The 27,599-nt window shown below is 44.5% G+C and overlaps 1 protein-coding gene and 1 long non-coding RNA gene across 51 annotated transcripts in view; one reads left to right on the top strand and one right to left on the bottom strand.

Annotated features, from left to right (window-relative positions):
* Positions 1-27,599, bottom strand: part of ZNF462 (zinc finger protein 462) — a 150,121-nt gene that overhangs the window by 7,148 nt on the left and 115,374 nt on the right. For all 50 annotated transcript variants that reach the window (XR_014825038.1, XR_014825105.1, XR_014825040.1 and 47 more), the window contains 3 exons: positions 27,200-27,467; positions 24,874-25,010; positions 14,994-15,217 (listed from right to left, as the gene is read on the bottom strand). Coding sequence is in view for 35 of the 50 variants with exons in the window: in XM_013993738.3 (XP_013849192.3) it covers positions 14,994-15,217; positions 24,874-25,010; positions 27,200-27,467 (629 nt within the window). In the remaining 15 variants the exon portion in view is untranslated. The remainder of the gene's footprint in view (positions 1-14,993; positions 15,218-24,873; positions 25,011-27,199; positions 27,468-27,599) is intronic.
* LOC146407129 (uncharacterized) lies at positions 14,366-19,595 on the top strand. Its single transcript, XR_014825696.1, has 2 exons — positions 14,366-16,015; positions 17,104-19,595. It is a non-coding gene; the product is annotated as an uncharacterized LOC146407129 (long non-coding RNA).

The raw sequence follows: 27,599 nt of genomic DNA, 5'->3' as shown, positions 1-27,599 counted from the left end.
TGAAAATGCACCCTGAGAAAAGTCTGTAAAGGGTGTTCTGTTTGGGGTTCTCACATCAATAGTAGCACAAAATGTAACTTCTTCATTCATCGGTTTTCAGAACTGCTTCAGGTGCATCATCAGGAATTATGAGGAATGACTAGCCAACAAACTGACTCAAACCAATACAGTGATAGCTGCCATGCCTCCCCGTTGGGGGCCAAGGGAGGGGCCCACAGGGATGAAAGAGATCCAGCTCTGGCCTCCAGAGGCTCACAGTTGAGTGGAGGAGGGAAGACAGACTTCGCTAATTAGATTCCAAGGCAGACTTCCATAGCTGCTACAGCAGAGGAAGCCTATAACGAGGGCACAGGAAAGGATGGGGAGAATTTACAAGACACTTCCAAAATCTTCCCTGGGACCAGACTGGAACAAAGATTCGCCGAGCACCACCAATTCCATATGCCTGGCAGATGGCAACACCATCATCAACTGTGACAAATGGGAGAAAGAGACTCAGTAGCAGGGCCAACAGACCGTCCTGTGAAAAAGAATACGGTCCTGACGACATCCTGGTGGGTGTAGGTGGCCCTGAAAAGGAGGAAGAAAACGCAGAACAAAAGCTCCTTTAAAACAAGAGAAACAATCCATTGATCTGACTATACGAATGAAATTCGTAAGACCAGTTGATTTTGAAAACAACTCAGCACGAGGGTGGAAAAGACATCTTTGTCAGTCTCGGCACAAACCTGCAGGGAAGGAGTTCCTGTCATGGCTCAGAGGTAACAAACCTAACTAGTATCCATGAGGACGAAGGTTCGATCCTTGGTTCCACTCAGGGGATTAAGGATCTGGCCTTGCTGTGAGTGGTAGTGTAGGCTGGCAGCTGCAGCTCCGATTCAACCCTTTGTCTGGGAACTTCCATAGGCCACAGGTGTGGCCCTAAAAAGACAAAAATTAATTAATTAATAAACAAACAAACCCTCAGGGAAGGCAAATTCGTGATTTGCTCCTTGAAAAAATTTTCAAAAGGGAACAGACTTAGGTGAGGAGGAGGAAGTCAAGTTGGAATTTTTCTTTTTCCTCCCATGAGTTCACAGTAACAGCCTCCAAAGGACTTTTGCTTCAAGTACTTTCCTTTATCTCCATGCCTATAGACCTAGAGAGATTTTTATTCATTTATTTTTATGCCATAGGAGTAAGGAGGGGGGCATGCAGTCAGGCAGATGGAGGTCAAGTTCTGGGTTTACCATAAACCACGAGACTCTGGGCAAATTACTGAACATAAATGTTCAAAAGGGGGTTAGCCCAGTACCTGAAACACAATAGTTCACCAAACTGTAGTTTCTTTCCCCTTTCTGGCAATGTGGCCTTTTCCAATTTTGGCTCTTGGAAACGTGTATATGAGGCATCATAAATGCATATTTATGAAGTTATGTTTCTCCACAAAGCCTACATTTTAATCAAATAGCATTTATGACAAATATTTAAATAAAACTTTTCTGGGTTGCCCATTTTATTATTATTATTATTATTATTTTTAGGAAAAGGAGGCAACATTTCAACTGGTCTAATTTTGAAATATTCAAAGAAACAATATTTTGAAATGACTGGTACTTAAAAGGCAGCCTTTTTGGATTACTTTCTGCCCCCACCTTCCGTCAGGGCAACTGTAGGTATGTACAAGGGGCAGGGTGGGCTGGGCATTGCCAGGGAGCAAAAAGAATGAAACCAAGAAAGGCCAAAAGAAAATCCTTAAACGTCTTCTTTAATCCAGCAGTTTTCATTCATTCCCTTCATACATTCCTTCATTCATTCAGGATTCTTGGAGGGCCTGCTGTGTGCCAGGCCCTGTGCTTACCAAGGAACTCACGGTGACAGAAGGAGATCTGTCACCAAACCAAATGTTATTTTTTCTTTCCTCCTTCCTCTTTCTTTTCCTTTTACTGAAAAACTGTTAGCATTTTGGATTCTGCACAATTTTAAGAGCACATGACATTTTCACAGTATAACGTTCACCCGGGGCTCACCGAGGATTTATTTGTCCTAAAGATTTCTAAAATCTTTGTTTAAAAATAAAAATGAAAATTTCTGCTATGTAATTAGAAGATTTTAAAATAAAAACTCTTTATAGGGTTGCAGTTCTTACTATACTTTAAATCCCCAAATCAGCAACCCCTGGATTAAGCCTCATATAAAAGGAAGACTCCTTGCTGCATTTTTGAGCCACCATCTCTTCCCTAGATTCTTGCAAAGCCCCCTCCCTCTCTCCTTGCTGGTTTCCCAGTGTCCATTCTCACCACCTCTTGTATCTATGCTCTAGTACGGTCTCAGCAATTTAAATATAAAATTAAATCTGCTTATGTCAGTCTCTGCTTGCCCATAGGATGAAATCCCAATTTCTTTCTTTCTTTCTTCTTTTTAGGGCTGCACCCGAGGCATATGGAAGTTTCCAGGCTAGGACGAATTTGAGCTACGGCTGCCAGCCTATGCCACAGCCACAGCAATACGGGATCCCAGCCACATCTGTGAACCACAGCATAGCTCATGGCAACGCCAGATCCCTGACCCACTGAGCGAGGCCAAGGATTGAACCTGCATCCTCATGGTTACTAGTTGGATTTGTTTCCGCTGTGTCACAACAGGAACGCCCTCTTTATTATTACTGTTTTTCTTTCCATACGCATGGCATATGGAAGTTCCCAGGCAAGAGAATGGATCGGAGCTGCAGCTGCTGGCCTCTGCCACAGCCACGCAGCATCTGATCTACCATCTGCGACCTACGCCACAGCTCATGGCAATAGCAGGTCCTTAACCCACTGAACAAGGCCAGGGATCAAACCCACATCCTCATAGATACTAGTTGGGCTCTTAACCTGCTGAGCCACAATGGGAACTCCTGGAGTCCCTATTTCTGATGGGTTTCCACGTCCAACTGTCATCCTGTCAGGATCCACCCCCTCCCTTAGACTGACTCCTCTTTGTTCCCATCACTCTGAACTTGAGGTTCCTGGAACAGGCCAAGGTCTTGACTTTGTGCCTCTCTCTGCACATGCTATGTCCTCTGTCTGAAATTCTCTCAAGCTGCTGCCCTCCTGCGGTACCTCCTTAGCTTCCAGCCTTGCTTAACATCACTGCATCCGTGGCACCAACCACCCCTCAGCAACTCCTTGGTTAAATGTCCTTGCTCTAGGCTTCCGCAGCAGCCTCCCCTCCCCTTTTTATAACTCAGTGACTGCACAGCACAGGAACTATAGTCAATATCTTGTAATAACCTACAAGAGAAAAGACTCTGAAAAAGAAGAGATGTATGATAGGTATCACCGAATCACTCTGCTGTACTCCTGAAAGTAACACAACATTATAAATCAACTATATTTCAATTTACAAAAAAATGCAGTAATGAACTGTTTCTGCCCGGCCTTCACTGCAAACCCACAAACTCCATGAGGACAGACGCCCTGCAGCTTCATTCACAACCAGATCTGCACTGGCCAGCGCAGGATCTAGATGAGAGCAGGCACGGTTCTCACCTCCTGGCTGCTAGGTATTTGCATTTTCAGTTATTTTTCTTTCTTGTAAATATTTAGGAAAATCGAAAAAAAAAAAAACAAAAAACAAAAAAAAACCTCATTTAAAATCCAGGCACCTGGCGTTCCTGCTGTGGCGCAGTGGGTTAAGAATCCAACTGCAGTGGCTTGGGTCACTGCAGAGGTGCAGGTTCGATCCCTAGCCTGGTACAATGGGTTAAAGGATCTGGTGTTGCCACAGCTACAGCTCGGATTCAATCCCTGGCCCAGGGGTTCCATGGGTGCAGCCATGTAAATACATACATACATACATACGTAAAGTCCAACCACCTATATACGTAATACCTGTGAACAAGTTGTACTTCCGTATTCTTGTTCTCCATTCACAGATGATTTACAGGGCTGCTTTTGTATGCCTGGTATGGTATAAATATAATCTCTGTATACATCTATTTTAATACTTCGTCAAGTGCACATATTATAGTTTACTTGACTCTTCTCATGTGCGTTTACCTTTGGTTATCCAGATTTTCACTATTCAAAATGTAGTCATAAGCCTTACTGTACATAAACCTTTCTTTCATGTTTAGTTTTAATTTTACAGGCTAAATTCTCAGATGTGAAATTACAAGGTCAAAGTAAAAAGTTACACAGACTTTGGATTAAAAGTTCCAACATATTTCTGAGTTGGTACTGAAATGACATACCAGTACTGATCATTACTTTCTGGACCTAGAATCTAGCAGGTATCTGACTAATTTCTTCATGGGACATAGGACACATGGAGGGACGATCACTTTTTTCTTTGGAGATAAGATGCAGTTTATCACCCTGTTTCCCCAAAGGCCCACGACAGAGGGAGAAAGAGGAAGGCTGAGTCTGAGTTCTAGGACCTGGCTCCTCGGAGCCTTTCGAAAGCAACAGAAGCTCTCCTTGGCTAGGGGTCCAACTGGAGCTACAACTGCTGGCCTATGCCACAGCCACAGCCACATCAGATCCAAGCTGAGTCTGCAACCTACACCACAGCTCATGGCAAGGCCATATCCTTAACACACTGTGCGAGGCCAGGGATCGAACCGGCAAACTCATGATTCCTAGTCGGTTTTGTTTCCACTGTGCCACAATAGGAACTCCACGCTATTCTTGTTTTTAAAGGGTAGGTTTTTCAAATACATAATCATTCAGACTGTAAAACACTACGCAGACCTTTATACCCCATGAAGGTTACTTGTAAAAGCCCACAAGTCCCCTGTGGAGGCCACTAACTGAGAGTCGTGGTCAAGTCTGCTGTCCAGTAGGAATGTGAGATGAAGCGCCAACAACCAGCAAATCTTTACCCCTTAACACTGAAGTGAGGACATGGCAAACCCTTCCACACGCAAGCTTAACATTCAAGCTTTACCACTATGTTTGTCTTTTTGTTTGTTGCTTTGTAACGATTCAGCAAAATGGTTTCGATCTGTCCCTAGCATAGGAAAGAATTTCCCTACTCGAGTCTTATTCTAAGGGGAGAAGTGTTATGTGATTTACAAATATGACCAAGCTGCCCTCTTCTAGGGGCAGCAAGCCCAGTCTTACAGGAAAGACTGATTATTGCTTGTTAAGGAAAGAATGAAATTGATAACTTGCTTGTTAAGAAAAGAATGAAATTGGACACCCTCGTCTTCAGATTACTTAGCAAGACATTGCTGGGGCCGGGGGTGCGGTGGGGCGGTGGGGGGGGGCTGTGATGAAGAAAAATCCACTTAATGTTTCCAGAGTCCCCCTCCTACGGACTTAACACATGTACCTTCAAAAAGAGACACCCGTCAGGATGTTCACATCACCTAATAGTGCATGTTCCTGTTAAAAAGAAAGGCCAAGTGAACTTCTTATTTCTAGAAGTGACAGCAGAGAACACGGAAAAACTGCCTCTTACATCAGAAATGCCCATCTCAGTCACAAAATGAGAATGTGAAGTGCTGCAAAGATTTTAAAGGACTTAGGGCCCAGGCTGGCAAACCTTCCCTGTGAAGGGCCAGGTATGTGAGTGTTTGAGGCTCTCTGGACCATAGAGTTTGTCACAGCTACTCAGTTATTGCGAAAACTGCTGCAGACAATACAGAAATGGGTGAGAGTCACTGTGTTCCAAAACCACTGTATTTATGGACACTGAAATGTGAATTTCATATCATTTCACGTCATGAAATATTTCTCTTTTTTTTTTTTTTTTTTTCAGGGCTGCACCCACAGCATATGGAGGTTCCCAGGCTAGGGGTTGAATTGGAGCTGTAGCTGCTGGCCTATGCCACAGCCAGAGCAACGCCAGATCCTTAACCCACTGAGCAAGGCCAGGTATCGAACCCGCATCCTCATGGATACTAGTTGGGTTCATTAACCACTGAACCTCGACAGGAACTCTGAAATATTACTCTTCAGACTTTTTTTTTCAACCATTTAAAAATGTCAAAACCATTTTTAGCTAACGGGCCATATAAAACTAGGCAATGGGGAGTTCCTGCTGTGGCTCAGTGGTAATGAACTCAACTAGGATCCATGAAGATGCCGCTTCAATCCCTGGCCTCGCTCAGTGGGTTAAGGAACCGGCGTTGCTGTGAGCTGCGGTGTAGGCCAGCAGCTACATCTCCAATTTGACCCCTATCCTGGGAACTTGCATAAGCCTTGGATGTGGCCCTAAAAATAAATAAATTAATTAAATAATAAAAAAAATAAAACTAGGTAATGGGCCAGAGTCGGTCCACAAGCCAATGTTTGCCAACCCCTGACTCACGATATTACGTGGTTTGCCCAGCAAATCTCTTTGCCTGTTTCTGAAAAGCTGGAATGGAACTGAGGGAAAGGAATTAGTGGGAGACTACAAAGGATTTTAATCTCTATGGTTTCTTCTAGTAAGATGGTTAAAGACACAAGTGAAAGTCTTGAATTCTCAAATAAGAGCGTTTCAATCAGAACTCTTGTAAAAGTGTCTAGAAAAGCTATTCATATATTCAGTGTATTAAGGTTTTATGGAAGATGAGCTGTGACACCATACTTGCTATGCACTAGGCACCCTCCTATTTTATAGATACCTTTATCCAGCACTTATGCTGGGTTGTGATTCTTTGTTTAAGCTTCTCTCTCGCTTGCTCGCTTATAAACTTTTCCAGGGTAGTAACCATTTCTTACTTAGCTTAACAGACTCAGTGCAGAATGTAAGATCCATTGCCTAGTTGACACACAATACATGCTACTTGAATTTGCCAGTAACATAAAAACCCATGGGAGATCATGAAGTATAAAGAACTTCATTACACGGCATGCCATGGTAAAAATTTGCTTACTAGGAAGAGAATAAAATTGGACGTTTTCCTAAAAGATTTTGTTTCAATGTTTGCCATGTATCCCTTATGACCATTCTGCAAGATATGTGTTCTCTTCCATATTTGTAGATGAGGAAAACAGAGCACAAAACAAAAAAAGTGATAAAGCCAGGATTAGAACTCACATCTTCAGATGACAGAGCTCTGGCTTTTCCCACTAGAATGCAAATCATCTGTTGAAATGCAAAACTGCTTACAAAACATGTTAAAATTATCCACAGAATACTGGCTGAACACAAGAAGGAAGAACGTTTTGTGACAATAATGTTCGTTCAAAATTGGATGGAGGAGTTCCCTTTGTGGCTCAGCAGTAACAAATCCCAGTTAGTATCTATGAGGATGTGGGTTCAATCCCTGGCCTCGCTCAGTGGGTTAAGGATCCAGTATTTCTGTGAGCTGCAGGATAGGTTGCACATGCAGCTTGGATCCTGCATTGCTGCGGCTGTGGTGTAGGCTGGCAGCTGTAGCTCCCAATTAGACCCCTAGCCTGGGAACTTCTATATGCTTCGAGTGAGGCCCTAAGATGCAAAAAAGAAAACTGGGATAAAGCAGTAGAATTTTTTCTTCAAAATCACACCCTTTCTAGGGAAAGCGAGCATAAAGGATGGTTAGGGACTAGAAGGGTGTGGGGCACAGAAGTCAAGGAGAGTTATCTGTTTTCTTTCGCAATCACTGAGTTAGAGCGGAAATCATGCTTCTGCCAGGCCTGACTTAGCAAAGCCCAGACAAAATCAATCATTCTGAGAACCTCACCATCTCTCCAGTCACAAGTACGCAAGAAAGCCAAGTGAAAGGCCTCATTAAAGTCAAAGAACTTTGTTATCAGCCAGCTGAGCGGTTGCCAATCTCCTGAACTCAAAACCCAGAGGCGAAGATTCTGATGCTGCCACCGCCGCATTTTGCCTATTTGAACAAAGACGAGACTTAAAAATATCCTATTCAAAAAACTGATTTCATGTATTGACTTATTTAGCTAATGAAGCCTTTAGCGTAGGCAGGGCACTGTGGCTGGATCTGGGAAGAAAAGAGAGGTAAACAATGAGGTTTCCGTTCTGAGAACATTGCATTCAACAGCGAGTCAGAACCTTCTTAAGCGTCGGGTGCAAGCTGAGGCAACACGAAACGTGTGTCTTAATAGAAGAAGCAGGAAAGATCTGTGGACGCTTGGAAGCAGGGGCCATTCATTTTGGCTAGAGACTTCGGTGGATGGTTTAGAAGGTTATAGGCAAAGAATGTCTTCAAATGTCTACTTAGGAAATACTATCTAAGATTCTGCCAGGCACATTCCCTCTGAAAAATGACCACACCTCTTGTTCTGAGTTCTTTATCTTCCAAAACACATGAAAGAAGCAGGTCGATGGCTGACAAACCAAGAAGCTGCTAACATGAGGGAAAGCAGAGATGAAATGACAATCTTGTGGAAAAACCTTCAGCTTGCAGGAATCCACAGAGTTGATAAAGCCAGCGCTGCTAGGACTTCGTTCAGAAATTAAACTTGGTCCAAAAAAACATGGCCAAAGGTACACTTTATGCTTTGGAGTTAAGGAAGGTTCTTCTTTTGTTTTATTTCTTTTCATTTCCTTTGCTGGAAACAAATATTCTATGACTTTTTGTTTTTTGGTTTTTTTTTTTTTTTTGCTCACTGCAGATTTCCCAAGTCCAGAAAGTGGAAAAATTTTATTGGATTAAGTAAAATGTTTGGCGATCCCTTCTGAGCTGACTGTTCTTGCTGCTTCCCTTAAACTGACAAAAAGTAAGAGATACGAGTTCCTTAGAGTTCAGCCCCCTGAGGCTCCATTTGTATAAAAAATTAAAAACATTCCAAAGTAAATTCAATTAGCAAATGTGCATTGCCTGAATAGACTATCCCTCTAAATTTAATATAGCGAACATGACAATTTTACGAGCAAACTGAGTTAGAGATAATATATTTTTATGTTCCTTAAACTAGCAAAGAGACTTTAGAACCATAAAGAACACTAACAAGGTATTGCATATACTTAAACTTTCTTCAAAGAAAAATATATGTGTGTGTTTTTCAAATGTGAGAGGTGTTAAGGACTGGTTTTTGCCATGACTTCAAGGTTCCTAGAAATGTTAAGTCTTCATCTTACACCAGCATTGCTAATAAATGGCACTACTGACATGACTTCATTGTGTGTGTGAGTGTGTGTGTGAAAGAGAGAAAAAGGGAGGGATTGAAGAAAAAGGGAGGGATTGAAAGAGTCTGCTTCTAGAAGAACTAGTAAGATTGGGAAAAAAAAAAAATAGGGAGTTGAAGGATGAAAAAGTGAAATAGTCTGTACTGTTTACTTTAGATTCCAAGAGGTTACAAGTGATTCCTTGTTCACTGGTGCAAAGATAAAGGTCTAGAAAGGCAAGATTCTCTGTCACCTAAAAAATGAAGGTGCTGATTGTCACTTCTTTTCTACTTCACCGTGGCTTCTGAGGGTAAACACAGGAGTGTAAATCCAAGGCACTTGAGAATTTAGCTTTTAAATGGAATGGTTTACTTGATTTCAAGGATCTGTCCTGCTGAACCCATATTCTGGCCAGTCCATGAAGGATACATCTGACATCTTTGGAGACATTCCTGAGGTTTACAAGCTTTACAGGTAGAATGTAGGAGTTCAGTTTTGAATGTCCAGTTCTGTTTAATGAAATCCTTTGACCAAAAACACATCCTACAGTGTCTTTCAGTTTCTTGCATAGATTCTCTCCACCACACAAAATCACCTAGAGCCATTTGTGGAAGGAAGTAATGAGCAATGCACTCAACACATCGTTTTATAAGAAATAAGTAACCTTAGTTTAGAACCAACTGCTAAGTCTATTGCTCATTTTATTTTTGGCGGTTTACACATTCATCTGGATCTCGAGCATCTTTATAGATCTATTTGTTCCCGGGGTCAGCTTCATAAGAAAAGAGTGCAGAAAATGAGCATTTATTGAGGACCTACCGTGAGTTAGGTCCTGGGGAACTTGCATCTTTTAGGTACTGAGGTTTAATTTACTTACCATAAAATTAATCTTTTTTAAAAACGAGTATTTCAATGAGTTTTAGTAAATGGGTGCATTTCTAACAATCCTCGCCATGATCTCCTATTCCTCTAACGAGTACCTTCATGCCCTCTGCCATCAGTGGGTGCTCTCAAGTTCCAGCCCCAAGCAACTTCTGATCTGCTTTGTCTTCTTAGTTCTCCCTTTCCTAGCAATTTCATATAAATGAAATTGTACAACATGTCATCTTTGGTATCTGGCTTCTGTCCATTTCACATGTCGTTTTGGAGATTTAACCATATTGTTACATATACCAGTAGCTGATTTCTTGTATTGATAAGTAGTATCCCATTGTAAGGCTACGTCATATTTTGTTTATCCAACCACTCTGTGTGCAAATGAACATGCTGGATCAGATGGTAAGTGCATGTATAACTTTTAAACACATCACCAGAAATGCTCCCAAGTAGATGTGCATTGTACATTCCAATTAGCCCTGGACGAGAGTTCCAGTTTCTCCACAATCTTGCCAACACTTTGTTGCTATCGGTCTTCTTAATTTTAGCATTTCTAGTAGATGGGTAGGGATATCTTACTGTTGTTTTAATTTATACTTCCTTAAGGATGAGCCCCATTAAGCATCTTTTCATGTCATCATTTGCCGTTTGCAATCCTCATGGGAAAGAGGCTATCCAGATCTTTGTCTCACTTTTAATTGAACTGTTTACCTTCTTACAACTGAGTTGTAAAAGTTCTTTAAATATTTCAGTTAAGTCCTTTGTTATTCTGCAAATAATTGCTTCCACTCTGTTGCCTGCCTTTTCATTTTATGAATGGTGTCTTCTTAAGAGCAAAAAATTTAATTTTGATGACATCGAAATTCCTTTTTCTTTTAATGTTCACAGCTTTTGTATCATAACTAAGGTTTTTTCCCTAACCCGAGGGAACTCTTCTACTGTTTTTCTAGTTTATAGTTTTAGCCCATACACTGAGGTTTATAACCCATTTTAATTTGTGTGTTGGGGGTGACGTAAGGGTCAGTGATCACTCTCTTCCATATGGAAATCCAATTGGAACAGCACTATTTGTTGAAAAACTATCTTTTCCTTAGTATCTTGGCACCTCTGATGAACATCAAACTGACCACAAATATTAGGGTTTGTTTTCTGGACTTTTTCTTTCTTTTTTTTTTTTTTTGGTCTTTTTGCTATTTCTTGGGCTGCTCCCGCGGCATATGGAGGTTCCCAGGCTAGGGGTCGAATTGGAGATGCAGCCGCAGGCCTATGCCAGGGCCACAGCAACGTGGGATCCGAGCCATATCTGCGACCCACAACCACTGCTCACGGCAATGCCTGATCCTTAACCCACTGAGTAAGGCCAGGGATCGAACCTGCAATCTCATGGATGCCAGTTAGGTTTGTTAACTGCTGAGCTCATGACGGGAACTCCGCAATTTTTTTCTTTTTTCATACCGTTAAAGTCATTATAGGTCCTCTGCATTTCCATACACATTTCAGTGTCGATTTTTCAATTTCTACCAAAGAAAAAAGCATACTGAGATTTCGATAGATTGATTACATTGAGTCTGTCACTCTGGGAATATGGTATATACTACACTAACTTAGTTCTTTTATTTTTCTCAACAATATTGTAGTTTTCAGCATACAGCTTTCACAGTTATGAATTATTAGCATTTTATCTGTTTTGCTTTTATTATAAATGAGCTGATCTTCGTAAAATTTCACTTTTGGATTGCCCATTACTAGTATATAAAAATAAAATTGATGTTTGTATATTGATCTTATATCCTGCAACTCTGCTAAACTCACTAATATTCTAGTAGTTCTTTAAACAGATTAAGATTTTCTACCTACCAAGAGCACATCCTTTATGAACAAAAAGTTTTATTTCTTCCTTTCTAATTCTTATGGCTTTAATTTTTTGTTCTTGCCTTATGGTTCTTGACTGTTGTATTTTAACCATTAACAAACCTCTCTGTAATACACTGCATATTGCTTCTCCCATATCCTTTTCATGAACACTGAAATTAGACTTGCATATCCTTCACCCCAACAAATGACTTTTTTTTTCTTTTATATATATATATATATATACATATATTTTTTTTTTTTTTTCTGGCCCCTTCTCTGGTTATTCTCTCCCCTTAGCCTCCACAAGATCAACTCCCCCAGGCTATTTGGGAACAGTGAATTTCTTTTTCTTTTTCTTTTGGCTTTTTAGGGCCACACGCACGGCACATGGAAGTTCCCAGGCCAAGAGTCAAATTGGAGCTTGCAGTCGCCCGCCTACACCACAGCCACAGCCACGCCGGACCCCCAACCCACTGAGCTATGCCAAGGATCGAACCCACATCCTAATGGATCCCAGTCAGGTTCGTTAATGGCTAAGTCACAAAGGGAACTCCACCCCAACAAATGATTATTTTTAATTCGTGCAAAATGTCACTGCCTGTCAGTTTCAACAGTACTGCTATCTTTGTTTATAAAGTAGTATTTGAATAATTATTTCAAAAATTCAAACTGCATTTTATATGCATCGTTTAGAAGAGAAGGAACTTTTAATAAGTCTCATAAACTTAACAACAGTTGAGACAAAGATGAAAGTCATTAGGCATGCTGAGAGTGGGGGTTCTTAGCCTTAGTTAGGTGTTCACTGGACTTAATAAGCTGTTCAATCACGAAGAGTAAAATTAAAGAACCTAACAAGGCATTGTGAAAGTATAACATATCAAAGACTGTGCCTAAAATACAAACTATAGTCGGTGATTTTATACGACATTGTAATGATTTTAAAGTGTTTGTATAGAGTATATTTTAGTGATTTTATATTTACAGTATATGTGGTATATAGATATTATATATAGTGTATACACAGTATAGCATGTGTAGTACATTACAGTATATTTTCCATGTTTAGGAACTTAGCTGTCTTTCTGATAGGCTGTTGTTAGACTTGAACACAGTTCAATTCACAAAGAGACTTAGACATGGGCCTCAAAGTATGGGAAATACCAGGACTTCATTTAATCTTACCAAACTTCTGTGAAAGGTTCTCCAATTCCCACTCAGAAATCAGAAACAGATACAGAAAGTTAAGTAACTTGCTGAAACTGTAGAGTAAATGGTGGAGACAAAATTCAAACCCAGTTCTTTTTGGCTCCCAAAGTTCTAAACAGGGCCGGGGGGTGGGGTGGGGGCCAGGGGGTGGTGTCTAAGTTTCCTGAGTAACCCATTTGCCTGATGCACATTCCAAAGCCACAGGGGTCCACGCCTGCTCGGAAAGCCTCTGCTTTCACATCTGGTATGGTTTCTAGACTTCTCTGGGGCTCCCCAGTGACTCACGGCTACTGTGCAACCACTGTGGAAGGATTTATCTTCCTGGTTTGCTGTCCCAAAATACCAGCCTGATGGCTTCAACACTATAATAAAAAGACCCGAGGTGGTTACGTAAACAAGACACATGTGCCTAAATGTAGAAAACTGAGCTCGAAATGGATGAGCACTTTTCCTTTCACTTTGGGGGCAGAAATGCCCAGGAAGTTTGAATTAAAAAAAAAAAGAGCATGAAAGTTCTTAAGTGAGATAATTAGGGCTTTTCTTTCTGCTTTCATTTTTGGACAGATCCGTTAGAAAATGAATGCACTCCGAAGCAGAAAAGTTAGCATAAAACCACTAAACTGTAGATGGGTGATAAAGCACAGCCTTCTCTCTCAACACCCCGCAGAAAAATTCTAACCCTTGGGTGCAGATGATTCACCCAGCAATCTTTGTAACTTGGCTTTGCACAGCCAGAAAAGCAGAGCTGTATTTCCACTGACAGGACACAGAAAAAGCAAAGAGGAAACAGTATCACAAGTGCTTCTCCTTGTGCCTTAAGTAAACACTCACTACATGTTTTGGATTTGTTGGTTAATTAGAAAACATTTCAACAGGCTCATGAACCGAATACAAATCATAACCACACACACCCTCCCCTACCCCCAACTCCCTGCACTCTGGACAACAGCCAAACCAGCAACTGTCTCAATTCCTGATATGCCAAGTAAGTCCTAAGAGAAGTGAGGAAGCCATCCTCTCAGATTTACCCTCTGCTCAGCAGGCTTCCGGAAGAGAATTCTTTTCATAAATAAGGATTCTATGTTGTGTACTAATCTGTTCCCTCCCCATATAAAACACTTATTTTACAGTCCTTACAATGTTCAGGTGTCTCACAGCAATGCCTTGGAAAACTTTGGTAGTCAGCAACAACTCACATGACCGAAGGCCACAGTGGCAGAGCCATCAGATAGAATAGGGACCAGCAACTGCGGGTCCACAGCCTGTCGCCTAATTTTATAAATAAAGTTTTATTGGAACACAGCCATGCTCATGCATTTGTCTTGTCTAGGGCTGCTCTCTTGCTGTAAGGGCAGAGTTGAGCAGTTGCCTCTGAGACCATCTAAGCCAGGAAAACCTAAAGTATTTACTATCTGGTGTTTTTTCTTTTCTTTTCTTTCTTTCTTTCTTTCTTTTTTTTTGGGCTGCCCTTGTGGCATATGGAAGTTCCCAAGCTAGGGACTGAATTGGAGCTGCAGCTGCCAGCCTACACTACAGCCACAGCAGGATCCTTAATCCACTGACCAAGGCCAGGGACAGAACCTGCATCCTCATGGATACTAGATGGGTTCTTAACCCCTGAGCCACAACGAGAACTCCCAATTATCTGGTCCTTTACCGAAAAAGTTTATCTACCCTTGAGATAGATAATATAAGATTATGGAAAAATACTCCAGTTGGGATAAGTTAAAAAAAAAAGGGGGGGAAGGCATGCTATTTCATGTAAGGTATAATCACAGTGAAAAAAGGAAAGTGGGCATGGAAGAGACCAAAAACATTAAGCAGTTAGATTTGGGGGGTAGCATTATGGGTGGTGTCCTTTCCCTCATCTAGGTCTCCAATGGTCTGAAATGACCTTACAGATCTTTTGTAACGGAGTAAACGCGACCTCACTGTAAGCATTATCATAGCTCTCGTCTCCGTCTTGCGTACAGTGGAGGTGGCTAAATTGAGTCCAGCCCCTCCCCCAGGGGTGGGGGCAGAGGGCGGCAGCAAGGCCGGGCACGCACCTTATGCTCGTCCCGAAGGTGGCTGTCCAGTTCCTCTGTGTGCTTGGTCTCGTAGTAGCAGAGCTGGCACTTGTAAGGTTTCAGTTCATTGTGCTTTTCTATGTGTTGCTGGAGGCTCTCGTCACTGGAGCAGGTGAAGGTACACTTATCACAGCGGAAAACTACTCCCTGCAAGTATTTTGACAGTTTGGATCGGCACACTTCAATGGGGACAACGCGCTCTTCTGTGGAAACAAATTGAATATAAAGATGGGAGTGTTTACTGAGGGAAAGCAGACGGCCCGTTCTTGGGAGTATAGAGGAGAAACTCGCCCGTCCAGGGTTGTTACTCCTCATGCCTCTGGGTCTGTGAACTGCACGCATACAACGTCCCCCCCTCCGCAACTCCTCAGATCCAGAGTCTGCTGGGACCCATGGGTGTTGTTAAGGCCAAAAGCTCAATACCCAGAATGACCCCATGAAGAGACGGCAGGCTGAATGGTGGTGGCCAGTTCCTGAATGGAGGTGATCAAAGGAAGAGAGAAGAATGGCATTTCTACTAACGTGAAATGATTATCAACAGCAACCATCGGCACGTCCTACTTCCTCAGCAAGTGGCCTTCACAGATGTCACAGAGGAAGGAAACTGACACTCACTGAGCGCTTACGTGCCACCACTGTGTACCTCCCTAGCTACTCCGTCAGGCTGGAGTTATTCCCGTTTTTACAAATTGGTAAAGGAACTGCGCTTTTAATAACTCTCCAAAGGTCCCAAACTCAGTCACTGCCCAGGCGGAGATCCATACACCAGTCTATCGAACTGCAAATGTGTTATTTCCTATCATTTCCAATTCCATTCCTGGTTCCCCTTCCGAGATGTTCTCAAGGAGGCTGTTTTCCTTTCCTTGAAACCAAGGGGATCTCTAAGATCAAATCTGTAAACAAAGAAACCTGGACACTTTCATTCACTGAAAACTCCGACCAACTCGGAGGAGCTCTTGCAGATGAAACGGCTGCAGGCAACATTCTGGGGGGAGGAGGGGGTGGCGTGGGAGATGCGGAGGATTTGAGCCTTTTCAGACAATCTGTAATCTGATTGTCACAAGGGAGAAAATAAAAGACAGAGAGGATTTGGGTGCTTTTCCCGTTAACATACCAAATGCTGGAGGGCTGGAAGTGCGTGTGCTTGTTTATTTTGTACGCCCTCACCCTTGTGTTTAACTGCTCAAATTAAATTTCACACCAGTCTGCCCAGAGTATCGGCACCCGCGCCAGATATCCATAACTGGGATAAAATTAAAATCTGTGCTATTTATGCAAGGATCAAATATAGCGTGTGTTTTCATGCTGTGTCTGGATTTCAGAAGACTCAAAGTTTACAAATGGACGCACACAACATATACTTATATTATTTAGAAACAGCAATGTGTTATTAAGTCAGGAAAGCGTGATGGATCCTCAGAGTCACTGGGTAGACACATTTCCAGAGCATCCGAACGGTGCGCGCTGAAGCCGCTCACTCGGGGAGCGCTCCCTTTGTTGTTGGCCTGCCTCTGGCCCCTGGGGAATGTTCCCACCCAACGGCTCAAGCCCTGGTCTCAACCAGCAGGTTCTCACTGCAGGGCAGTCCCTGCCTTGCGAGTCCCTGAATGCAGTGATTAATTGGCCAGCAGAAAGCTGGGCAGAGGAAGCGTGGAAGGTGGTGTCTGTACCATACTCCCCAGAGCTCTAATGCATATGTTATTTTCCCTATACAAAGAGTCAGTTGCTTATTTAGAAATATAAATATTTTTAAACCAAAGTGGAGCAGACAGCTAAGGAACACATGATTATAATGGAATCCACACATTTTCTTAGAATAGCAAATGTTTTAACAGTCTTCTAACCATTCAGTTCCATGGTTTGGTGTAAATGGAGGAAAAAAAATGCTTTGGCGGAAACTAATGAGCCTTAAGAAAGCCCGGGCTACGTGGCTCTACTCCTCTAAGCCCGGTTTCTCAGTAGTAGCACTACTGATGTTTTGGCAACAGAGAGTTCTTGGCTGGGGGTGGGGCTTTTGTGAGCATTGTGGGTGTTATCAGCATCCCTGGCCCCCCCCCCACCAATGCCAGCAGCACCCCCTCCTCCCCAGGTGGGATAATCAAAAATGCCGCCTGACAGCTGCACCCTGAGGGGGCAAGATGGACCCCGGCTGGAACCCTGCCCCAAGCCAAGTGCCAGGCATTCAAACCTACTGCTCCTGGTCAGATGCACGTGGACATCAGCCACGAGCAAGCTGGCGCCCATGGCAAGAGATGGGGGTGCAGGCTGAACCGAGGGGACCTGCCCCAACACACTACACCTCAGGAGTTCATGGGGAGTGTTGACCTGAACTTTTCTGGCACCTTCCTTGAGACCTGCCACCCACCCCACCCCCCTGCTCTGGCTCCCTCAGTTGGTTCCTAATTTATATGTTGTAGTTCCTACTGCTTCCACTTTCATTCTTTGGCGCTGGCCTGTCCCGTCTGCCCCAGTTCTGTCGACCTCGGTGGAGATGGAGAACAGCTGGCCATCATTTTCCGTATAAAATGCCTCCCACACCTGGACGACAGGCATTCGGTCGTCCTCCACGCATTCCCTTCTCCCCCGGAAATAATCGGTTCTTTCAAACTTGGTTTTTTATTAATAAGTCTCCCTTTCAATTCCTCTACCACTCTGGTTAGTTTTCTTTGCCATTTCCATTTTCAGTATGTGTGTCGAAGTGCATTTTGCACAAAGTCTAGGAGCGCTCAGAATAATGCCTTAGAGTTGGAAGAATAACAGTTACTGTGATTGGCTGCTCCCACTTAGGAAGCACACACTACGTTTCAAATAGGGTTATGTGGCCCACTCTCTCGGCAAATCTTCATTCTCACAATGCCCTGCAGAGTCAGTTTGATCATCTTCAGTGGAAACGGAAGGAATCTGCTAAACTGGTTCCTCAAAGTCGCTCCCTAGTTCAGTACAAAGTTGTGACCTCCGAGGCTGGGTCCCCTGACCTTGGCAAGCACCCTCCTCCATCACTCCTGAAAAGAACAATCAGGGTACATCCAATCTGTATGCTGTGCACTTATAAACCTTTTACCCCTAATAGTTCAAAATTGCAAAAGCTATCAGTGTCTAAGGCAACCATTTCTATCTGAATTTCCTTCCAGGATCTTCTAGATTTTATAAAAGGTCATTTCTCTGCTGACTTATTCTGCAGTATAAGACTTCCCATGTCCAAACTAAGAATTACCAACATCCCAATTCTCTTTGTTACATGGATGTTAATTTTAGAAGAAAAGTTACCTATTTTTCCTTTCTACAAACCTGGCTAACTAACATGACCAAGATAAAAAACAAGACAGACTGAAAGGCGGGCAAGGGAGCGACAGCGTTTTCTGAATGAGGTTATTCACGGCTCAGGCAAGGAAAGGACATAAAGTGAGAGATTGGAACATTTCCAGGTATAGCCTGAGCCCTGTCTTGGCTCCAGAAGCTCAGCGCTCAGGGCTTTTGCTTTGGGGGCAGCAACAACTGTGGGTCTTTCTTGATTTCACACCTCTCAAAATTACCCTGAGTAAGAAATCAAGGCCTGAATCACACTCATGGTGACTCAGCTTCCAGGACTGGCTGGAAAAATATTATGACTTAACCAGTTCGACTCTAAGATAGATGGTGTCTCTCACCTCCTCAGACTCAAGAATGATTGGCCCTGCAGCTGGAGAGAAAGCACAAGAGGCTGGAAGCCACACTGAAACACATGGGGGCTACGGCTCACCAAGAGCCCATAAGTGTGTGCCGTCCAACACCCGTGGTGCTTGGAGGAGAAATCTGCAGAATCGCAACTACCAAGTGTGGGGAAGTCACTTCTGTTCAAAACAGTGAAAAAAACCACATCACTGTGGAGCCCAGAATCACCAAGTAAAAATCCTTCCTGAAAGGCAGACCACAATACACACAGCTTTCCTCCGCACAACGTGCCAGGCCTAAATGCAGCAGGGTGAGATCCGGAGGTCATTCCCTCTGACAAACTCTGAATGCAGATTACCAAGAGAGAAGCCCGAGACCCTCTTTGGGCCAAACCAAAGGCCCACCAAACAAGCAACACAGCAGTAGAAAGCCACCATCCCAAAATATCATGTAAACAAAAACACATAAACATAAGCACAACAGCTCCTATGTGAAGTTACGACCTTGTGATGTTAGCCAGGCTACCACCCTCAAGCTAGAGAGAGCTGGGAATTGCACCTCTGATCCTTTTTTTTTTTTTTTTTTAAAGGCCACAGGTGCAGCACATGGAGGTTCCTGGCCACAGGAGGTTCCCAGGCTAGGGGTCAAATCAGAGCTGCACCTGCCGACCTATGCCATAGCCACAGCCACAGCCATGTGGGATCTGAGCCATGTCAGTGACCTATACCAGAGCTCACAGCAATGCCAGATCCTTAACCCACTGAGCAAGACCAGGAATCGAATCTGCATCCTCATGGACACTAGTTGGGCTCATTTCCACTGAGCCGCAATGGGAACTCTTGCACCTCTAATTCTAATAGGCACGTGTGTGAGTGGGGATGAAGGGAACATGTAATTTCACTGAATAAACTGAAAGACTGTCAATCTCAATGTAGAGTTTTTTTTTTTCCCTCTCAGGGAAAATGATACTGATCAGACAAATTAGGGCAGATTAGTTCCGTTCCAAAAAGATACCACCTGCAGGGTTCAGTTATATTCAGCATTTGTGTACATACTGAGGTTACAGGCTGGGAACCAGAAACTTGAAGTTAATATGCCAACTGGAGACCGGTCTCCATCATTACATAGCTCCGTAATTATAATGTAAATATTTGGCAAAACTGTGTTTCATGCCTATAATTCAATCTGTACCCAATTTTTCAGGTTTGAGTAGGCATCCAAGGTACATCTAGGCAAAGCTAGGCACGAGACATTGTGCTGCCAAAGCTGATAAACTCAACGCAGAGGTACTTCTGAAACCATTTACTTGCTCGCCCACCATCTCCCCTCCTTCTAAAGTTCAAGCTCCTTCAGTGCACGAACCTCGCCTGATTCTTCTTGGCTGTATCCCTTGAGCTAGCACACAGGGGGTGTTCAATATTTATAGCACGAATGAAAACCCACCAAACGTCCTACCACCACCTTTGCTCCTTGAAACAGAAGTCTCAGGGTTTACCTTTCTCCCTGGTTAAACTGGTCCAATCATGGCCATCCTCACCTAATGTTGATCTGACCTCCATTCATTCTTCCTCACAGAGATGGGTCTATAATCCTTGGCTTCAATTGTAGCTGAATTAGAACTCACCGGGCGTCCCACCAGTATCCCGGCTTCCCCTCTGTCTACTGGGTATCGTTCTGCTTTGAGGCTGGTACTCAAGTCCTCCTTCGTTTGGCTGGAGCAGACTTTTCCAAGCCTTGCCTCCTATTCCCTTCAGAACAGTAAAGACATCTTGCTTCCACTCACCTGAGTGGCTTGTGAAATTTTTCCTTCCCTTCTGTAGTGGGTCAAATGGTCATCCCCATAAATTTATGTCCACCTGACATCCTCAGAATGTGACCTCCTCGGTTTTTCAGACATGAGGTCTTTGCAAGTTAGTGGAGATGAAGTCATACCAGATTAGGCTGGGCCCTAAACCTGATGTTCTTCTACGAAGAGAGGGCACACAGGCACACACCCAGAAGAAGGCCACGTGCAGGCGGAGGCAGAGATGGGAGGATGCAGCTACAAGGCAAAGGATGCCAAGGAAAGTTGGGGGCCACCAGAAGCCGGCGAGAGCCAAGGAAGGATGCTCTCCTCGTGCTCACAGAGGGAGTGGAGCCCCAAACACCTGGATGTCAGACCTCTAACCTCCCAAACAGTAAGAAAATGTATCTATGCTGTTTTAAAGTCCCCCAGAAAACAAACACTTCCCACTTTAAATCTCTGTCTGCAGAAACACTACCAGGGCTCAATTTGAAAGCCACCCCCCTGCACCCCCCAACAGGAATCTGTCTGACACCAGGACTTTCCTGGATTCTAGTCACTCAGGATTGGATAAACACTTAAGCACATGCTGCACCTTGAGGAGGGTGGACTGGGTCTCACACATGCCATCTTAACCCAAAGGAGCCAGCGTGGCATGCCCGGAACGAGCAAATGATGAACGCCTACGGAATGCCTGGACAAACAATATGCTCTCCTTTTGCCACAGCCAACATGATCCCATGGTCATTTGCCATTCAGATGTTCCCGGAGTGAAATGGATTCTCTTTCCCTTCTACTCTACCTAACATTTTTGTCTGGACAAAAAGCTAAGGAAACTCTATTCCTGCAAACAGTAGTGCAGTCTCAGGGCCAGTTCAGAAGTTGTTTTTCTTGCCTTTCATTCCAAGTCTTGTAATTAACGAAGGTCTCAGAAAGCTCTCTTACTGCAGGCCCTAGAGACCAAAGATGTTTATTCATCCACAGGGTAAGGAGAGCACAGGTGCAGAAAGAGCCACATCTTGTTACTTTGAGCACAGTCCCAACCTGAAATTGCCAGGCAGACACCCAACCCTGTTTCTTGACTTGTCAAGACCAGCTTCCCACTGAGCTGCCATTTTTAAGTCGAGACAGACACCAAAGCCAGGCCAGGATGCGGATGGCAGACATGGCTGTTTTGAAGCGCCCTGCCACCTGTAGCACCGTGGCCTTCTTCTCTGACCTCTGGCCTCATGATCGCTCCATCCTCCTACCCTGATGCTGTGGCTACTAGAATGCTCAACAGAGTGCCACTAAGCACCTTCCCAGGAGTGCAACGTGATGGCTGGAGGGTGAAGGCATGGAGGGGGGGGTCAGACAAGCCTGGGTCCAGGTTCCAGCTGGGTCACTTATTAGTCATTCCACCTGAGGTAAGATGTTCCATCTTTCTGATCCTGTTTCCTCCCTTGTTATCAGGGATAAGGGTAATACCCACCACACCGGGTTTTGTGAAAATTTCATAAAATGACTTACTGGAAAGCACTTAGTACAACGGCTTCCTCATAAGCACTGAGTAACAGTAACCACTGCTGCCGAATCAATGTCATCATCACTGCTATCAGCCCTCAGGTGCTCGTGTTCAATCTGGACTGCACACTTTCTGAGCCTGATGAGGATAATATCTATACACTCCCATGCTTCTTTTAAAATAAATTATCTCTAGGAGTTCCCATAGTGGCTCAGCAGTTAATAAATCTGACTAGCATTCATGAGGACACAGGTTCGAGCCCTGGCCTTGCTCAGTGGGTTAAGGATCCAGTGTTGCCACGAGCTGTGGTGTAGGCTGGCAGCTACAGCTCCGATTCGACCCCTAGCCTGGGAACCTCCATATGCTGCAGGTACCCTAAAAAGCAAAAATAAAATTAAAATAAAATAAAATACATTATCTCTATAAAGAAAGAGACGAGACAGTAAGGAACCAGTGACAAACCCTCTGATGGATGGGTGATGGGGTCAGAGGACAGGGGTGGACCCAGAGCTTCCCTGCTGACAGGTTGGGTGACTTTGGTTAAACTACATCAGCTCTCGTGGGCCCGTGGGACTCAGCACTGTATTTACATGGGGACAGTACACACTGTATCATACACTACAGCTCCTGCAGGAGAACCCACTGGAGAAACTCCTTCAGCAACTCCGATTCCTGAACAAAGACTCAAAAGTCTAACACGCATTCTAAGTCCAATTGATTTTGGTTTTGTTTTTCTCTCTCCCATAGCAGGCAGGGGTCCCCAGCCCACTTCTGACAAATGCACAGCACCTCATGGTGGACCCCGAGCATCCAAACTCTAGGGGAGCTTTGTCACACTTTCAGGTGAACGTTGAGCTGCTTTCTCCTTACTCTGCATGTGCTCCAGTCTCCTCACCTGTTTTTAATCGCATGGTTCTGCATACCTATCCTTTAAGATACCTTTCAGAAATGACCACAAGTAAGTACACTGAATCAAAGAAAAGCTCGTCTTCTCCAGCTTTAAGCTGCGCAGACGTAAAACAGGACTATAGGTCACGGTGTTGTCCCTCCCAGTGTGGCCAGAGGAAGTGACCAGTGTGTGAGAAGCTCTAGGGCACGCTCCAGGCATTAGCGCTGCTCTCTCCGCCTCCCCCTTTCTCAAATTCTCAGCTCGGAGAAGGAAAATCACGGAGCTCATGAGGTATCAAGGCTTGGACCCCAGCAGGCAGCAACATGGAGGAGAGAGGAAGTCCGCTGAGAAGTGAGATCTCCTGGCTTCTGTCTGCTGTGCGGCAGTGCTGGTGTGGCCTCACCCCAAGCAGTGAGGAACTTGGAGCCACCAATACACATGTGGGCGGGGAACTAGAAGCCAGGTGACTGAGGCGGCACCAGGAGGGGCCACTCAGCCAAGAATCCCTGCCTAAACACTCCTCCACTGCTTCCCCCAGCTGCCAGCGGCGTCCTAGCCGGTGGGCATCTCTGGAGCCTGCCAGGAGGGGGGCTGGATGTAGCACATGGGGCTGACAGGTCACAAAATGCGCTGGCCCAAGGCAGTGGCTCTAGGGAAGTGGCTGGGCAACTCGGAAAATGCTCCCCAAACATCTGGCATTTTAGAGTGACATCTCAGCAGGAAAGCTGAAGACACTTGGTACTTTTGAGATGCATGTGGCAAATACTGAAAAGCTTTCCCAGGTTAGAAGCAAAGGAAGGAAGCAGGCAGGAAGAGAAAGAAGAGAAGGGAGGGAAGAAGGAAAAGATGGAAAGGTCAGTGGGTGGAAATAGCAAGAGAGACTGGCAATGGGTACTCTGGTCATCTTTTTCCATCCACCTTTGGCTTCCATCTCTTCTGGACAGTGTAGTGTTTAAAAAACATACTGTGCCTTCCAATGCAGAGGAGGCCTGCTGTTTAACAGTGTTTTAATTGGCCAGCAGTAAACGCAACTCAAAGAAAAAACAAAGAGGACCTACAAGAAGCATCCTAGTGGATGAAAGGAGCCAACATGTAGGGAACACCCAGATGCATCCATCTGAAACACTCTGGACACTTAACACGGCATCTCAGAGGCAGAACTGCCACCTCTGGTTGGGATGCAAGAGAGGTTAAACACAGAAGACTTTAAAACCAGAATTCAAAGCCACAGCCTATGGCTTTTCTAATAGATATCAGGCCACGGTTAGGTTTAAGAATTTTCTCTCTTGGAGTTCCCGTCGTGGTGCAGTGGTTAAAGAATCCGACTAGGAACCATGAGGTTGTGGGTTCGATCATTGCCCTTGCTCAGTGGGTTAACGATCTGGCGTTGCCGTGAACTGTGGTGTAGGTTGCAGATGTGGCTCAGATCCCACGTTGCTGTGGCTCTGGCATAGGCCAGTGGCTACAGCTCTGATTAGACCCCTAGCCTGGGAACCTCCATATGCGGAGGGAGCAGCCCAAGAAATGGCAAAAAAGACCAAAAAAAAAAAAAAAAAAAAAGGAATTTTCTCTCTTCATCCATTTCAAAGGAGATTCCACATTCTGCTTAGGAGATCATCATTGTGGTTTTCCTGCAAAGAACTGCCTACAATGATGGAGCTCCCCTCACCTTTTAGGAGTCTTCACCCACCCACTGTTTCTCATTCACTCCTTTCTTAGCAAGGCCATGAGAGCAGAGGATTCAGAATCGAAAAGTCCCTGGCGCTGGACAGCCCCGCAGAAGTGTTCTCTGCAGAGTCCATCGCCTTTGCCTCCCTCCGGGTGGAGAAAATCCTCCCCGTGGGAGGATGCTGTGACCCTGTGGGCTCACCAGGGTGATCACTGTGGTTTCTTGCCAGGAGATGAAGTGAGGAACAAGGGACTAGGGCAAAAGTGCCGCTGCCACCTTGCGACTTGGCTTCCCTCTAATGCTACCCGAGCCACCCTTCCGTCCCCACCCCTGCCCCCGAGAAAAGCAAGCCCGGAAGATTACCTCGGTGCAGCACGATGTGGTCAATCATGTTGCGTTTGTATTTGGTGTGATAGAGGCAGAGAGGACAGCGAAGATCTTTGGGGCCCTCCTCGGGGACCGCTGAATGCCCGGCTTCCACGTGCATAGTAAAAGCAGATCTGGAAGAGAGGTGGGGGAAGCCCATGAGTGTGACAAAGGATCATTTCCCCGCAACAACCCTGACCTGCAACCCTGCTACAGAGACACCCCGCCAGAGGGGCCAAAACCTTGGTCGTTTGTCATATTTGCTGACCACAAGCTCCCTGGTCACTCATGCGACAACTAAGCACTGTCATGCAGGTGTCACGTCCTTTTTTCGTTTTTTGGTCTTTTCTTTTTAGGTGCACAGCTGCAGAATATGGAAGTTCCTGGACTAGCGGTCAAATCAGGGCTTCAGCTGAGGCCTGCACCACAGCCACAACACCACCAGATCCAAGCCACATCGGCAACCTACAATGCAGCTTGCAGCAATGCTGGCTCCTTAACCCACTGAGCGAGGACAGGGATTGAACCCTAATCCTCATGGACACTATGTCAGGTTCTCAACCCACTGAGCCACAACGGGAACACCAGGTAACTTCCTTTTGGGAATGTTGCTATGTGGCTGGGCTCAGGGCCGAGTTTAAAGAGAAAGAAATAGATTCCCTACTTAATGGTTGCAAATTCCAGGTTGCCTCTTTAAAATGTAAAACAGAATCCCACGAGAATATATGTCTCCTCCAGCTCAGAAGGAGAGGGACTGTTTTAAAGCTGGGATTGTGTGTCAGCTGCCTCTGCAACTCTTCACAGGTAAGAAGGAAGGCTAGGTTGGTTAGGAAGTCAGGATGGTTGATGACCAAGTAAAAGAAACTCAGAGCTGGTGCAGCAGCTCGAAGGCAGAGGATCCATGGCCTCCCCTCCTCCATCCTTTTCAAAACTTCAACATTTACAAAGCCTTAAATGTCTCATAAAAATGGATGAAACCAAGAGTTTAATGGGCAAGGTCCCCTTCTTATTAACCCAAGTGCTCCTCTCTGAGGAAACATGTACACCTGTCAGTGGGCCCTTGTTATCTGGGTCCTTTTAGCCTTCTCTCAGTTCTAAGGTCACATACATATTTATCTCAAAAACAACTGAAACACATTAATAGTCAGAGATGTAGCACACTTCCCATCAAATCCCAGCAACGAAGATGTTGGTGGAAAAGAGACTTATTTTTCTATCAGTTCATGTTTTTCTTTGGGCGTGAAGCCTACTCCAGCCTCTCTGGGTGGAGTGTGTGCTGAAATACTGGAGTGACCTAGGGCTGACAGCAACAGGAGCAGATAATAATAGCTTTATATCCGTAATATAGCACCAAAATCTTACAGCATTACTATAGCTTTCTATTATTAGTGCTTCTTTTGGGCCAAACACTATGCTGAGCACTTTATGGTTTCATTTATGGCTCATTTACTCCGCACAAGAGCCCTATGAGGTAAATACTATTATTACTTATATTTTACAAGTGAGGAACCAGAGACACAGAGAGGCTGAGTAACTTGTCCCAAGTCACACAGCCAGTAAGTGGCAAAGTTGGGATTCAAAACTAGGCTGTCAGGCTCTACATTCCGTACTTGGAACCACGCATCTAAATGGTCTCTCATAGGATGAGAGGAAATCACAGGAGTTTAGATTAAATGATAGGAAACACTCCATTCTTTGAGTTCACTGAGTCTGTCATATGCAGGAGCAAAAGTGACTTGGATTATCTTTTTCGAGTTTAGTCTTCCCAGTGTGGAGTCTTGGTTCTCCGGGCAGCTTTCAAGTATATGATCTTAAGAAATAAGAATTCTCTACTAGGGTGCAGGGGCATCACTATTGCTTTATATCCGTAATATAGCGCCAAAATGGTGCAGGCCTCAGCTGAAGCCCTGAGCCCTGATGTTGTCTTGACTTTGATTTCGCTTTCAAGAAGGTATTTTTTTTCTCAAAGACAAATAAAATAAAAGGCAGGGACAGGGCAGGGGTAACTTCTAAAAGAAAAACGGTCATGACCTCAAGCAATGGGGTCAGAGAAATCCTCTGTGTAATCTCACGCTCCTTGGGTACCCATTTGCTCTAATATAGCTCTTCATTCCTTAACCAAACCTTCCAACCCCCCCCACCCCCGTCAAAGGGGTCTTCTGGAACTAACCTACTTTTGTGAAGGCTGGACCCAACCGCTGCCTTATCCCATGGGCTGGGCCCTCCCCTGAGCTCCAGTTGGATAAGGTATGGAAAGAGTGTGGTGAGGGGCGGAGCAGGCGCAGCCACTTTGTTTTTCGAGGCTGCTCTTTACGCCACTTACTTAAAGCCTGTGTAAAAGGAGCAGTCTTTGCACTTGAAGAGTTTCTTCCCTCCATGCTTGTCCCTGTAATGGCGCCTGATGCTCTGGATGTAGCCAGAGGAGAATTCACAGAATTCGCAGTGAAGAACAGCTTCCGTTTTCTGCTCAGCGCCCCCTGAAGCCCCAGAAAGAGGCACAGGGCTAACACGGCTGTTGTTTCTTGCCAGAGCCGCGGACTGATAGTGGTTCAACTGCTGCTGAACATCTGGAGGCTCGGAGTAGGATGAGTCTGTGGACAGATGGGGGGAAAATGACACCAGACACAGAGAACACAGTGGAGGTTTGAGGCTTGAAAACCCCGGCATTAGCTTTGAGTACTTTTTGAAAGGGGTTGACTATGATCCCGGCTTTCATCTTCATT

This window comes from Sus scrofa, chromosome 1 (genome assembly GCF_054392235.1).
Source record: "Sus scrofa isolate SSC_HxYL_T2T_F1_AM1 chromosome 1, Sscrofa_HxYL_maternal_Yorkshire_Landrace_v2.0, whole genome shotgun sequence".
Lineage (NCBI taxonomy): Eukaryota > Metazoa > Chordata > Mammalia > Artiodactyla > Suidae > Sus > Sus scrofa.
Note: the sequence above shows the minus strand (reverse complement) of the source record. Positions and strands in the feature narration are given on the sequence as shown.